Source organism: Hypanus sabinus, unplaced genomic scaffold (genome assembly GCF_030144855.1).
Source record: "Hypanus sabinus isolate sHypSab1 unplaced genomic scaffold, sHypSab1.hap1 scaffold_1034, whole genome shotgun sequence".
NCBI lineage: Eukaryota > Metazoa > Chordata > Chondrichthyes > Myliobatiformes > Dasyatidae > Hypanus > Hypanus sabinus.
The window spans coordinates 27,432-43,666 of record NW_026779087.1 but is presented as its reverse complement, the minus strand read 5'-3'; the positions used below and the strand labels follow the sequence as shown (position 1 = coordinate 43,666).

Below are 16,235 nucleotides of genomic sequence, written 5' to 3'. Positions count from 1 at the left end.
ACCGTCACCTGTCAGCTGGTTCTCATAGCCAACCTTCTTATTCTGGCTTCTGTCCCATTCCTTCCCAGTCCTAATGAAGGGTCTCATCCCGGAACACCGACTGTTTATTTCACCTGAATGGATGCTGCCTGACTCACTGAGTTCCTCCGGCATTTTGTGCGATAATCGGGTTTGATAATGTGTTTCTTTCGATGCATCTTTGTTTATATTTCCTTCACTCTCTGACTTCCAGGAACAGCTAAAATCTTCCTTAGACTCTCTCACAAAAAAGAAATCAGACTTCCAGGAAAAGGAGCAGCAACAGAAAGAGAAGATTTCCGGAGTTCGGGTGAGGCTTCCTGAGCGGAATTTCTGATAATACTGTCCAGTTTTGCTCCATTCAATGCAGAATAGCCGAGTATCACAGCTCTGGAGACCTGGGTTCGATCCTGATCTCTGCGGCTGTCTGTGTGGAGTTTGCATGCTCTCCATTTGACCACGAGAGACTCCGACACATTCCAAGGACATCATGGATGAATGGCTAATTATAATTAATCCTATGAAGGTGGGGAGTGTGTGCGTGAATCAGATGGGAGTTTATGCGTCAATAAGTGAGAATAGGTTACAGAAAAACCTGAGTGAATGGTGTTGACGGGAATGCACTCAGAAGTAGCATGGACTCTAATAGACAGTACTTAATGACAAAAGGAAACTGAGCACAGCAATGCAGTATATTAATCTTCACCTTTCATTCAACAGGAACAGTCACACAGCGTTCAGTCCCACGTCACATCCCAGTTTGCTGAACTGCGCCAGATTATCACTGAGAAAGAGCAGAGCTTACTCAGGGATCTCAGGGAGGAGGAGAAGAGGATTCTCAACCCAATGAAGAAAAATCTTTGGGAGATTCAAGAGAATATAAGACTTATTAAGGAGGAAATCTCAAAGTTAATGGAACAGATGGATCAAAAAGACAGTGTGATATTTCTCAAGGTGAGGGATTCTATTTCAATTTGTTTCTGTCAAAGGGCACTAAATGAACAGTGGTATATTTAAAATAAACACAGTACAGCGGCCAATTCTAACAAATCAATTGCCGCTGCTGGCGACCTTACACAAGTTGTTATGCCTGCATGACGCGCCCTCCCATCACTCCAATAATGACATTTCAAAATGTCCAAGATACGCTTTCAGTCCTTCATTAGCAAAATACAATCTTGAAGCGATGAAACTTCAGGCTAATTCATTATAAAGTAAGCTGCAACACACCAGTCAAATACAGAATGACATCCACCCGTCCTCAGCTCAAAACTGTGCAGAACAAAGTTTGAATACGTAACTTATTCCCTTTGCTTTTACCACGTCTCCACTCACGTGACTGGTTATCATAATCAACACGTACCGCAGAATACAATGCAGACAGAAAACAGATGCATTGCTCATACACACAGTATTTACAAATGGCAGTAAACTGTTTCTCACCAGAGAATTGATGCTTCTATTCAGGGTTGTTGTTGCCCCAAAACTGGACTTCCACAACTTCTGTACATCCCAGGACAGAATGCAAATTTCTCTAAAACTATTTACTCTGATCATAACACAGAGCTGCTGACTGCGTCCTTAATTCTGCATTAAATATCCTCTAAAACTCTCATTAACTACCAGTTCCAGTCACAGACTGTGAGTGTGTCTGGTGCGGTGGGTGTGAGGGTCTTTTTGTCATTCAGTGAGAACAAAGAATTTGACCCACACATCAGACTTATCTTCTATATCCGGTTTCCGCCAGATTAAGGAAACTATTTCTGTCCCTTTACTTTTACAGATAACATTCAAATGAACGTTCAATGATTCAATACATAACCAGGCCATTCGGCCCATTTCCTCCTCTCAATTTCCCTGCTTCACAATCCTCCTGCCACCTACTCACCACAACCAGCAACAGTGCCCCGAAATCTCTGGTCCCTCACGTGCTTATCCAGCCTCCCCATTACATTCAGTCTCTGCTGTTCCATTTCAACCACTCCGGTGGCACTGAGATCCACATCCTCCTCACTAAATTTCTTGCGGAATTTGTTAAAATCCATCTGGAACTACATCATTGCAGAAGTCTCCCCATAAATAGAGGTACTTCCTCCACCCGCACACAATCACATACATCACTGATCATAAATTCCTCCATCCTATCACACTGACGTCATATCCAGATGAAAATCCACAGCCTGTCCTGTCTTCCCTGTAATTTTCATCCTCTCAGTAATGGTCTGACATTCAGAAACTTTCCCTGTAAATTACCCTGGGGTTCTGTATTGTCCGTGTGTGTGAGTGACTGTGGGAGTGGGAATTTTCAACACTTTGTAATGATTTGGATGAAGTTCTGGATGTGGACAGTAAGTCCAAGTCTAATCCGATTTGTGTTTTATTTATTTCAGGAGGAAGTTCGTCGGAACAGAAGGTAGGACAGGCTCTTTAATGAAACCCTTAATGGATTTAGAATAGCAATTTATAACCAGCAGTTTAATATTTACAGGATTAATGACGATGTCCAGGAATTGTCAGTGACAGATGAGACCCTGCCGGTTGAAAAATTCGATCACCCCTATTTGTTGAACACAGTGCTGAGAGAAACGCTTGATACTATTAATCGAGGTAAAACTTACAAAGATTCATTTCTCCTTGTTTATGAAGCTCAAAGTAGTTCCAATTTGAGGCAAAGATTGTTTGTAATACTAGGCTGAAGGGGAACTGAAGTTTATTTCACATCAACCCCACCGACTGGGAGGTATCACTGTCACATGGTCAGCTAGTGATGTCAGACCCCTGGACACACCAGCACAGGGTCACAATGCAACCAATACACGGGACTGGCAGATGAACCACTGTGTTCCAATCCCAGTCAAATGCACTAACACACCAGGACATGAGTTAGGATCTACCAGAGGAACTGGGAATTTAATACTGACGATACTATTGTAGGGAATAATAGCAGGTATCAGTGTGGTGACAGGGATTGTCAGGAAAATACACAAGTCCTTCATGTGCCCTGTGAGTGCAGACTCTGAACTGACAGAGGTCTTCCCCTTTCCGGATCAGCAACTCTCACTGTTGTTAGAGGCAGAAGAGGGGAGTGGTCGTGATCGGGGACTGAATCGCCAGGGGAACAGACAGGAGAATCTATTGATGTGAACGGGACACGCGAATGGTATGTTGCCTCCTGGGTGCCAGGGTCAGGGATGCCTCGAATCGTTTCCGCAGCATTTTAGAGAGGGAGGGAAAAGAGCCAGATATTTTGGTAAATTTGCGACACTGACATTGGAAGTAAAAGCAAAGAGGTCCTGAAAATAGAATTGGGAGAGCTTGGTAGAAAACTCAGAAGCAGTACCCTCAGGGATGTAATTTCTGTATTGCTGCCTGTGCCACATGCTGGTGAGGGTAGAAACAGGATAATTTGGCAGATTAACGATGGCTGAGAAGCCGGTGTAGGGGACAGGGATTCAGGTTCATGGATCATCGGGATCTCATCTGGTGGAGGAATGATCTGCTCAAAAGGGATGGGTCGCACCTCGACCCGAGGGAGAATAATACTCTCACAGGGAGGTTTGATAGAGCTGTTGGGGAGGGTTTAAACTAATTTGGTGGGGTGAGGGGTTGGAAGTGGAGTGAAGCGATAGAACTGATGGTAAAATGCAACGATAGCATGCAATCAGACTGTCAGATAGGGCGGACAGATGAGAGGAGAAAATTGCAGGTGTGTATCCGTGCATTAAGGATGCAGAATTTAAAAGGGTAGCAGATACAGTACACAAAGTGTTATAACTCAATGCATGGAGTATGAGATCTTGTTGCACTATTACAGATTGTCAGGTGTGATGTTGTGGCCATCATTGAAACGTGGCTGAAAGATGGTTGTAGTTGGGAGCTGAATGTTAAAGATTACACAATGTATCGGAGGAAGGAAGGAAGGGTGATGGGGTGGTGTGGCTCTGCTGGTAAATCAGCAGCAAGATGTGACATAGGATTGGAAGATGTTCTATCTTGTGGGTTGAGGTACGCAACTGCAAAAGTAAAAATGACACTGACACCAGTCATATACAGGCCTCCCAACAGTCAGTGGGTTGAGGCTGGAAATAGAAAACTGGAAATAGAAAAGGCTGATGAAAAGGACAATGTTGTGAAAATCATGGGAGATTTCAACATGCAGGTCAATTGGGAAAATCAGGTTGGTAAAGGATCTCAAGAGAGTGAGTTTGTTGAATGCAATGTGATGGCTTTCTAGAGCAGTTTGTCGTTGAGCCTACTCGGGGAACAGCTCTACTGGATTGGGTGTTATGTACTGAACCAGAGGTGAGCAGTTAAAATAAACCTTAGGAGGCAGTGCTCACAACATGACTGAGTCGAACTTGAAATCTGACGAGGAAGAGGTGAAGTCTGACATTGTAGTATTTCAGAGAAATGAAAGAAATTACAGTGGTCTGAGAGAGGAGTTGGCCAAAGCAAATTGGAAGGAGATGCTGGCAGTGATGAGAGCAGAGCAGAAATGGTGTCAGTTTCTGGGAAAATGAGGAAGGTGAAGGATAGATGTATTCCAAAAATAAATAAATACTCAAATGCCAAAATAGTAAAACCGTGGCTGACAAGGGAAGACAAATTAATGTCAAGGCAAAAGAGAGGGGATACAACGAAACAAAAATTAGTAGGAAGACAGAGGATTGTGAAGCTTTTAAATATCTACAGAGAGGAACTGAAAGAATAATTGGGATGAAAAAAATAATCATGAAATTGATTTGAATTGAATTGACTTTATTACTTACATCATTCAGATACATGAGGATTAAAAATCTTTACGTTACATCTCCGTCTAAATGTGCAATGTGCAATTTATAGTAATTTATAATGAATAATATGCACAACAGGCTGGTTACTATTACATTGGAATACAGTTGTGTCCACATGAGTTAATCAGTCTGATAGCCTGGTTGAAGAAGCTGCCCTGGAGCCTGTTGCTCCTGGATTTTAATCTGTGGTTTAGAATAGCATTCAATTCAAGAGCAGGGATGTGATGCTGAGGCTTTATAAGGCACCGGTGAAGCCTCACCTTGAGTATTGTGAACAGTTTTGGGCTCCTCGTCTAAGAAAAGGTGTGCTGGTATTGCAGAAGGTTCATTTCATAAGGATGATTCCAGGAATGAAAGGGTTATCATACGAGGAACGTTTGATGGCTCTGTGTCTGCACTCGCTGGAATTTAGAAAGATGAGGGAGGGATCTCATTGAAACCTTTCGAATGATGGAAGTCCCAGACACAGTAGATGTGGAAGGGATGATTCCCATGGTGGTGGAGTTTAGGACAAGAGGGCACAGCCTCAAGATGGGGGGGGGGGGGGGTCTATCTAAAACAGATGTGTAGACATTTGTGCCAGCAGCTGGTGAATTTGTGTAACTTGTTGTGTGTATTTAAGGCACAGCTTGATAGGTTCTAGATTGAACAGCATCAAAGGTTACAGGGAGAAGACCACGGAGTGGGGCTGAGGAGGAAAAATAAGGATCAGCCATGATTGAATGGCAGAGCAGACTCGATGGGCAAATGGCCTAATTCTGCTCCTATGTCTTATGGTGATCAGACCACCACATTGAAACATTGTGAGAATGAGCTCGGACACAACAACAAGCATTGACATGGGTCAAGATTTCATCTCTGGAGAAGCACACACAGCATAACCGCCCTGGCAAAGCTCCCTCACACACATACACAGGAAGGACTGGTAGACTGTATTCAGTGCCTCAGCAATGTACGTTGTTATTTCCCTCAGTAACCTGGAAACCAGTCTCTTCAGAGACAGTCATTTACTCATTTAAACAACTCAATCATGTGTGACACATTGTCAACACACACCAGACATGTGATCACACACTGTAACATACAAATTCTTCAATGTGCACAATCTGCTTCAATGTATATACACACCACTCGGATATTTACGACAATCAACACACACACACACACACAATCAACACACACACACACACACACACACACACACACACACACAGATACACTATCAGAGTGTGACACACAGCCACAGAAATAGGCACAAATTCCCATTTAGGATTGAAATCTGCTGTCCTTACCCAGTCTGTCTGTTCTGTGGCACTGAGCTGCCGTCTGACGTGACGTCACATCAACACTTCACAAACAGACTCCGGGGTGAGATTCCTCAGGAGGATGATCTCGGAGGGTTTGATGGATGTTGAACTCACGGCCCACTTCATCAATTTGCAAGGCTAAGATGTCTTCTTGAGCATGGCCCATTTGTGTGTGTTTGCCACCACCCCCCCACCCCCCATCCCTCTAACCATTTCCCATCTGTGTACCTGCCCAAATTTATTTTAAAATATTTTATTTTTACCTGTTTATACAGCGTCTGAGGGCAAATTCCATTTACCGACCTCCCTCTCTATGAGAATGTTACCCGATAGACCACTCAGAAAAAATTCCCGTCTCACTTTCAAACTGAGGCCTTTGGTTCTGTACTCCCATTTCTTGGAAAAAGAAACGTTATTTAAGCTCCTTATGATTTACTTACCTTGATAGGGGGTCATACCGGAACATCCTACACTACAGCTGAATAGCTGAAGTTTATCCGCTCTCTGCTTTTAACCCAAGCCCCCAGTCCTGGTAACATCCTCCTGAAGCCTCCTGTCCAGTGTAATGACATCCTCCCCATATTCGGGAACCGGAAATGCAGACAATGCTCCAAGTGTGGTCTATCATCGACATCAAAGGCCTTGCTGAATTTCATGTGGACAGTGTGGAATAGGCTGATGAATACACGACTGAAGGTGTTTTTTTAGATTGGGACAAGAAGGGCGGCGTGGGAGCTAAATTCTGAAGGAAGGCAGATTTTTTTAAAACTTTGCGTACAAGAACGGTGAGACTGCGCAGGACAGCGCGGAGAGTTTAAAAAGATGACCACCCTATACAGCGGGCAGCGGAGTGGGTGGCAGCAGAGTGTAGGGCTTTGGCTCAACGGGCTTAGGCGGTAACGGGAAGAGGCGAGAGCGAGGCACCGACTCTTTTTCTCCCCTTGGCAAATCGGCCCGATGGACGGTGGAACAGCAGGGCACATTAGCTAACAGTTTAAAAAGTTCGTGTATTTGGCGAAGTAAGTGGGTGAGTAGACCTATCTTTCTTTGTTTCATTCCTGTAGAATTAGGTAGCATGTCTGCAGGGTTAGTGCTTTGTTCAGGGTGTCAGATGTGGGAATCCTGGGAGACCTTCAGCCTCCCTGATAGCCACATCTGCACTAGGTGAACCGAGATTCAGCTCCTCGGAGACCGTGTTAGGGACCTGGAGCTGCAGCTTGATGACCTACTGCTTATTAGAGAAAATGAAGAGGTGATGGACAGGAGCTACAGGGAGGTAGTCATCCCTCGGCTACCGGGGTCAGAAAACTGGGTGACTGTCAGGAGAGGGAAGGGAAATGCCCGGATAGTGGAGAGCACCCCTGTGGCTGCCCCCCTCAGCAACAAGTATATCGTTTCGGATGCTGTTGAGGGGGATGACCTGACATGGGACTGCCACGGTGGCCGGGTCTCTGGCACTGAGCCTGGCGCTGTTGTGCAGGAGGAAGGAGGGAGAAGAGGAATGCGGTAGTCAAAGGGGATTCCATAGTCAGTGGAACAGGCAGGAGTTTCTGTGAGCCTGGTAGAGATACCCGCATGGTGTGCTGCCTCCCAGGTGCCAGGGTATGGGATGTCTCGGATCGGGTCCAGAATATTCTGAAGGGAGAGAGCGAGCAGCCAGGTGTTTTGGTACATGTTGGTACCAATGATATAGAGAGGAAAAGGGAGGAGGTCCTGAAGAGAGATTTCCGGGAGTTAGGAATGAAGCAGGGAAGCAGGACCTCCAGGGTAGTAATCTCAGGATTGCTACCTGTGCCACGTGCTAGCGAGGGCAAGAATAGTAGGATCAGGCTGATGAATGTGTGGCTGAGAGACTGGTGCAGGGGGCAGGGCTTCAGATTCTTGGATCATTGGGATCTCTTTCGGGGGAAGTACTACTTATTCAAAAAGGACGGGTTACACCTGAACCCGAAGGGGATCAATATCATCGCGGGAATGTTTAATAGAGCTGTTAGGGAGGGTTTAAACTAATTTGGCGGGGGGGTGGTAAACCGGAATGTTAGAGTGGAGGAGAGGGAAAACAGAAATAAATCTAAGATAGTGAGCAGTAAAGATGTCAGGAAGGACAGGCAGGTGATGGGGCAAATTTGCAGCCACTGGGATGAGTTGCAGTGCAATCAAAGCAAAAATTACCAAATACTGGACTTAAGGTGTTATACTTAAATACACACAGCATAAGGCATAAGGTGGATGATCTTGTCGTACAGCTACAGATTGGCAGGTGTAATTTTGTGGCCATCACTGAGACGTGGCTAAAGGATGCATGTCTCTGAGAGCTGAAAGTCCAAGGAGACACGGTGTATCGGAAGGATAGGCAGGTAGGCAGAGGGGGTGGCGTGGCTTTATTGGTATGAAATGATATTAAATCATTAGAAAGAGGTGACATAGGATCGGAATTGCAGAATCTTTCTGGGTTGAGCTAAGAAATCCCCGGGGTAAAAGGACCCTGATGGCAGTTATCTACAGGCCTCCTAACAGCTGCAGTGATGTGGATTACAAATTACAACAGAAAATAGAAAAGGCTTGCCAGAAGGGCAGTGTTATGATAATTGTGGGGATTTTAACATGCGAGTGGATTGGGAAAATCAGGTCGACACTGGATCTCAAGAGAGAGAATTTGTAGAATGTCTACGAGATGGCTTTTCAGAACAGCTTGTTGTTGAGCCCACTAGGGGATCAGAGATACTGGATTGGATATTGTGTAATGACCCAGAGGAGATTAGAGAGATTGAGGTGAAGGAACCATTAGGAGGCAGTGATCGTAACATGATTGAGTTCACTGTGAAATTTGAGAAAGAGAAGCCGAAATCTGATGTGTCGGTATTGCAGTAGAGTAAAGGAAATTACAGTGGCACGGGAGAGGAACTGGCCAAATTTGACTTGAAAGGGACATTAGGGGGAAGGACGGCCTAGCAGCAGTGGCTGGAGGTTATGTGAGGAGTGAGGAATGTGCAAGACAGATATATTCCAAAAAAGAAGAATTTTTCAAATGGAAAAAGAGAAGTCAAAGCCAAAGTAAAAGCAAAGGAGAGGGCATTCAAAGAAGCAAAAATTAGTGGGAAGACAGAGGATTGGGAAGTTTTTAAAAGCTTACAAAAGGAAACTAAGAAGGCCATTAAGAGGGAAAAGATGAACTATGAAAGGAAGCTTGCAAATTATATCAAAGAAGATACTAAAAGCTTTGTCAAGTATATAAAGAATAAAAAACGGGTGAGAGTGGATATTAGACAGATAGAAAATGATGCTGGAGAAATTGTAATGGGAGATAAGGAGATGGCTGAGGAACTGAACGAGTATTTGCATCAGTCCTCACTGAGGAAGATATCAGCAGTATACCGGACACTCAAGGGTGTCAGGGAAGAGAAGTGTGCGCAGTCACAATTACGACAGAGAAAGTACTCAGGAAGCTGAATAGTCTCAGGGTAGATAAATCTCCAGGACCAGACGGAATGCACACTTGTGTTTTGAAGGAAGTAGCTGTGGAGATCGCGGAGGCATTAGCAATGATCTTTCAAAAGTCAATAGATTCTGGCATGGTTCCGGAGGAGTGGAAGATTGTAAATGCCACTCTGGTATTTAAGAAAGGGGCAAGGAAGCAAAAAGTAAATTATAGACCTGTTAGATTGAGAAATGGTTGTAAAGTTTCTGGAGTCAATTGTCAAGAATGAGGTTACGGAGTACCTGGACGCATATGACAAGATAGGCCAAACTCAGCATGGTTGCCTTAAAGGAAAATCCTGCCTGACAAACCCATTGAAATCTTTTGAGGAGATTACAAGTAGGCTAGACAAGGGAGATGCAGTGGATGTTGTGTATTTGGATTTTCAGAAGGCTTTTGACAAGGTGCCACACATGAAGTTGCTAAACAAGATAAGAGCCCATGGAATTATGGGAAATTTACATAAGTGGATAGAGCGTTGGCTGATTGGCAGGAAACAGAGAATGGGAATAAAGGATCCCATTCTGGTTGTCTGCCAGTTACCAGTGGTGTTCCACAGGGGTCCATGTTGGGGCCACTTCTTTTTACATTGTATATCAACAATTTGGATTATGAAATAGATGGCTTTGTGGCTAAGTTTGCTGATGATACAAAGATAGGTGGAGGGGACGGTAGTGCTGAGGAAACAGAGAGTCTGCAGAGAGACTTGGATAGATTGGGAGAATGGTCAAAGAAGTGGCAAATGAAATACAATGTTTAAAAGTGTATGGTCATGCACGTTGGTAGAAGAAATAAACGGGCTGACTATTATTGAAATGGAGAGAGAATTCAAAATTCTGAGATGCAATTGTACTTGGAAGTGCTCGTGCACTTAAGGTTAACCTCCAGGTTGAGTCGGTGGTGAAGAAGGTGAATGCAATATTGGCATTCATTTCTGGAGGAATAGAAAATAAGAGCAGGGATGTGATGTTGAGGCACTATAAGGAACTGGTAAGACCTCACTTGGAATACTGTGTGCAGTTTTGGGCTCCTTATTTACGAAAGGATGTTCTGACATTGGAGAGGGTTCAGAGAAGATTCACGAGAATGATTCCTGGAATAAGAGTGTTAACATGTGAGGAATGTTTGACCGCTCTTGGACTGTACTCCGTGGAGTTTAGAATGAGGGGGAACCTCACAGAAGCATTTCGGATGTTAAAAGGCATGGACAGAGTGGATATGGCAAAGTTGTTTCCCATGGTGGGGGAGTCTAGTACGAGAGCATGACTTAAGGATTGAAGGGCGCCCATTCAGAACGGAGATGCAAAGAAATTTTTTTAGCCAGAGGGTGGTGAATCTGTGTATTTCTTGCGGCAGTGGAAGCCAAGTCATTGTGTGTATTTAAGACAGAGATTGATAGGTATGTGAGTAGACAGGGCATCAAAGGTCATGGTGAGAGGGTGGGAGAGTGGGACTAAATGGGAGAATGGGAAAATGGATCAGCTCATGATAAAATAACTCCTGCTTTAAAAATCAAACACAAGAAAATCTACAGATGCTGGTAATCCAAGCTGCACAGGTCCTGATGAAGGGTCTCGCCAGATCTCTCTGACACCTGTCTGGAGAGAGTTGATGTTGGGAGGATGTGGGTGGGTCGAGAACGGTGAGCACAGCCTCCGACTATAGGGATGTCCATTTAGGACAGAGTCTCCCCCGATCCCCGGGGCCGCGCTGTCCGAGTCTCCCCCCGATCCCCGGGGACTCTCTAATTCTCTGCTTCTCCCCCCAGTCTCTGTCACCCTGGATGTGGAAACGGCGAATCCGTGTCTCGAGGTGTCTGAGGATCGGAAGAGTGTGAGACGGACCGGGACCCGGAGGAATCTCCCTGACACCGGGAAGAGATTCACAAACTGGGCTTGTGTGCTGGGATCGGAGGGATTCACATCGGGGAGACATTACTGGGAGGTGGAGGTGACGGGGAATCGGTTCTGGTGTCTGGGAGTCGCCGCAGAGTCTGTGGAGAGGAAGGGAGAGTTCAGACTGAGACCGGAGACCGGATTCTGGGTCATCAGGCGGGTTGATGACGTGTTACATCGGGATTGTGACGTGTTCGGTCTCATCTCCCCCGAGTCCCGTCTCGCTGCCGGTCCCATCCCCGGGAGGGTGGGAGTTTATCTCAGTTACGAGTCCGGGACAGTTTCATTTTACAACGCGGAGACCAAGTCCCATCTCCACAGCTTCACTGGGAATAAATTCACGGGGAAACTTTATCCTTTCTTCCGGACCTGGGATGTGAACCAGTGGCTGAGAATCTGCTCCGGTTCCGCTCCGGGTCTGTAAACGGGTCGGGTCCCGGGACCGGCGTCAGGAGTAAAGTCCCTGTAAATATAAATGTGCGGAGAGTGCAGCTAAATACGTGGCTCAGGGGATGGTGCAGGAGGGAGGGCTTCATGTTTCTGGACAATTGGGCTTTGTTCCCGGGAAGGTGGGGCCTGTTCCGACGGGACGGTTTGCCCCTAAACTGGGCGGGGGGGAGGGGGGAGGAATAACATTCTTGCGGGTAGATTTGCCAGTGCTGCTCCGGGGAATTTAATCCAGATTTGCAGAGGGAGGGGAACCAGAGTGTCAGAGCAGATAGTGAGGTGCAGGAGGATAAGGAACATGAGAGGACTGCATGTATAAACGGAAATGAAAAAAAAGCAGATGATATACATATTCTCAGGTACATCTATTTCAATGCACGGAGTATTGTCGGTAAAACAGATGAGTTCAGGGCTTGGGTTGACACGTGGGATAACGACATGACTGCTATTAGTGAGGGGCAGAACTGGCAGCTTAACGTTCCGGTAAAATTGGAGAACGGCCAATTTTGTGGAAATGAAAAAGGATCTAGGAAGAGTGGATTGGGATAAGTTTTTTTTTCTGGCAAGGATGTGTTCAGTAAGTTCACAGGCATAAGAAATTAAATAGAGATTGGGTTGGAAATGTTATAGCAATTTCATTTAATTCAAAATCGAGAGGAGTTGCAATTTCGGTTAATAAATCTTTACCAATTAAAATACAAAATGTAATAATTGATTCTGTGGGGAGATACGAGATTATACATTGTCAAATTTTTTCAGAATTATGCAAATTTTATGAACATTTATGCACCAAATGAAAATGATGCAAAATTCATACAAGAAGATTTTTTGAACTTGGCTGACGCAAATGATAAAATATTAATAGGCAGAGATTTTAATTTTTGTTTAGATCCAGTTTTGGAAAGGTCAACTACAGTTGTTACAAAATTAAAAGAAATAAAACTAACTTTATCATTAATGAAAGATTTAAACCTGATTGATATATGGAGGAAAATTAATCCAAGAGAAAGAGATTATTCATTTTATTCAAATAGACATAAAGCTTAGATGGAGATTTAATACAATTTTATTAAAACGTCAAGATTTTTGTGATTTTATGAAAAAACAGATTCAATTTTTTTTGGATACAAATTTACATTCAGTTGAGGGTAAAATTGTATTATAGGAAGCGATGAAAGCATATTTAAGGGGTCAGATTATAAGTTATACATCTAAAATTAAGAAGGAAAATTGGGAAAAGATATAAAGTTAGAAAAAGAATCTCAAAGATATATGACAGAACAAAAACAAAGACAACTTGTTAATAAAAAACTACAATATAATATCGTACATATCGTACAGAAAAAGTAATTATGAGAACTAAACAGAAATATTACGAATTAGGTGAAAGATCACATAAAATTCTTGCTTGGCAGTTGAAAACAGAACAGGCTTTTAAAACAATAAATGCAATTAGAACAAGTGTAAATAAGGTTGCTGATAAACCTTTGGAAATTCATGAAACTTTATTTTTTTTTTATATACTGAACTATATCAATCAGAATCACAAAATAAGATTACTGAGATGGATAAATTTTTATCACAAATAACCCTTCCGAAATTTAATTTGGAAGAACAGAAAGGATTAGATATGCCCTTTACATTAAAAGAGGTTGAAGAAGCTGTAGGATCACTTGAGAGTAACAAATCCCCAGAAGAAGATGGTTTTCCTCCTGAATTTTATAAAAAAAATTAAAGATATATTAATTCCTCCCTCTATGGAATTAATATACCAAGTGGAAAGAATGCATAAACTCCCACAATCTTTTTTAACAGCGATCATAACTGTATTGCCAAAAAAAGAGATCCTCTAAAACCAACATCATATAGGCCTATTTCTTTGTTGAATACAGATTATAAGATAATAGCAAAAATTTTATCTAATAGAATATCTAAATATTTACCAAAATTAATGCATATGGATCAAACAGATTTTATTACAATCAATGGATAATCTAACCTGGTTACTTAGTATAATTCATCTGGCACAAAAAAGAGAGGAAATGAGTGTGGCATTTGCTTTGGATGCAGAAAAAGCATTTGATAGATTGGAATGGGATTTTTTTGTTTAAGGTATTGGAAAAATATGAGCGAGGAAAATCTTTTATACAATGGATTAAAACCTTAAATACTAATCCTCAAGCTGAAGTAGTTACAAATGCTCAGATTTCAACACCATTTTGCTTAACGAGGTCAACTGGACAAGGCTGCCCGTTATCACCTGCTTTATTTGTATTGGCAAAAGAACCATTAGCTGAATTAATTAGAACAGATTCAGATATTGGCGGTTTTAGAGTTAATCAAGAAGAATATAAAATTAATTTATTTGCTGATGATGTTTTGATTTATTTTACAAACCTATTACAATCTTTGCAAAGATTATCTTTTAAATTGGAAGAATACGGGAAAGTATCAGGGTATAAATTAAATTGGAATAAAAGTGAAATTTTACCCCTTACAAAAGGAAATTATAATCAATGTCGATTAGTAACTCAATTTCGATGGTCAATAAATGGGATAAAATATTTAGGTATCAGAGTTGACAATGATGTAAAAAATTTATATAAACAAAATTATTTGCCATGATTAAAAAAAAATAAAAGAGGATCTTGATAAATGGATGATGTTACCAATAACATTAATAGGTAGAGTTAATGCTGTAAAAATGAATATATTCCATAGATTGCAATATATATTCCAAACTTTACCAATACAATTACCGCAGAAGTTTTTTCAAGAACTAAATAATATGTAAGGAAATTTCTTTGGAAAGGAAAGATGTCAAGAATATCATTGGAAAAATTGAGATGTAAATTTGATTTAGGAGGGTTACAACTTCCAAATTTTAACAATTATGATAAAGCAATTCAACTTAGATTTATTGCATCTTTTTTTGATGAAAAAAAAACCCGGCATGGATTAGAATAAAATTAGATAAGATAGGAGAAAACATACCAGAAGATTTTACATATAAATGGGAATCCAAATTGATACGGGAAAAAAAAAGAATCTCCTATATTAAGACACTTGAATGATTTATGGAATAAGGTAAATATGGACGATAAGATAAAGAAATCTTTATTAGCAAAAATAAACTTTAATTCAAAATAGGCTTATTCCTTTTACAATGGATAATAAACTTTTACATAATTGGTTCCAAAAGGGGATTAAATATATATGTAATTGTATTGATGTCGTTTGAGCAATGAAAAAATAAATATAAAATATCAAACAACACTCTTTTCTCTTATTTTCAATTAAAGGACAATTACGAGAAAAGCTGGGTCAAACAATGTTGATGCCAAAACTTAGTGAAATAGAAATATTAATTCAAAAAGGAAAAATTTAAAAAATTACATCTTGTATGTACAATTTGATTCAAAAACAGACTGAATCTGGAATTCATAAATCAAGACAAAAATGGGAAACTGATTTGAATGTTAAAATTGTTGGAAAAAGTTGGTCAAAATTATGTTCTGATAGTATGATAAATACAATAAATGTTCAAATTAGATTAATACAATATAATTTTTACATCAATTATATATAACACCACAGAAAATAAATAGATTAAATTCAAATATGTCTGACCAATGCTTTCGATGTAATCAAGAAATTGGTACTTTTTTACATTCTACTTGGTCTTGTTTTAAAATTCAACCATTTTCGATATATCTGACTTTTATTGGAACAAAGTACTGGAGTTCAACTCCCAAATAGTCCAATATTATTTTTATTAGGAGATATTGAAGGGACAATACCGAAAATTAAATTGAATATGTATCAGAAAAAAATTATAAATATTGATTGGCAGTAGCTAAAAAAGTTATCGCAATTACTTGGAAATCTGAGTTATATTTAACTATGGATTATTGGAATAATGAAATATATAGTTGTATTCCACTTGAAAAAATTACATATAATCTAAGAAATGAATATGATATATTTTTCAAAATTTGGCTCCCATACCTACAAAAGATAGGATTAAATATATAGGTCCTTTGAAGATAAAATTATAATGTAATTGGGGAAAGTAAGAATAAATATTAAAATTATTTTGAACTCCATGGAGCATGTGGGTATCCTCCAATATCGAGGCAATCTTTTTCTTCTTTATTTCTTTCTTTAGATAAGGGTTAAGGTGGGGATGGGGAGGAGGACTAATATTATTTTTCTTTTTCTTACTAATTTTTCATTACATTTATTCTTTGTAATTTTCTAAAAATTTAATAAATAAATAAAAAGAGCATCTCAGTAA

At 41.1% G+C, this 16,235-nt stretch overlaps 1 protein-coding gene across 1 annotated transcript in view; it reads left to right on the top strand.

Annotated features, from left to right (window-relative positions):
- Positions 1-16,235, top strand: part of LOC132386151 (zinc-binding protein A33-like) — a 19,535-nt gene extending 3,300 nt beyond the window's left edge. Inside the window, exons 2-6 of the mRNA XM_059958444.1 lie at positions 233-328; positions 739-972; positions 2,409-2,431; positions 2,507-2,625; positions 11,365-16,235. Coding sequence (XP_059814427.1) covers positions 233-328; positions 739-972; positions 2,409-2,431; positions 2,507-2,625; positions 11,365-11,915 — 1,023 coding nt within the window. The 3' untranslated portion in view covers positions 11,916-16,235. The remainder of the gene's footprint in view (positions 1-232; positions 329-738; positions 973-2,408; positions 2,432-2,506; positions 2,626-11,364) is intronic.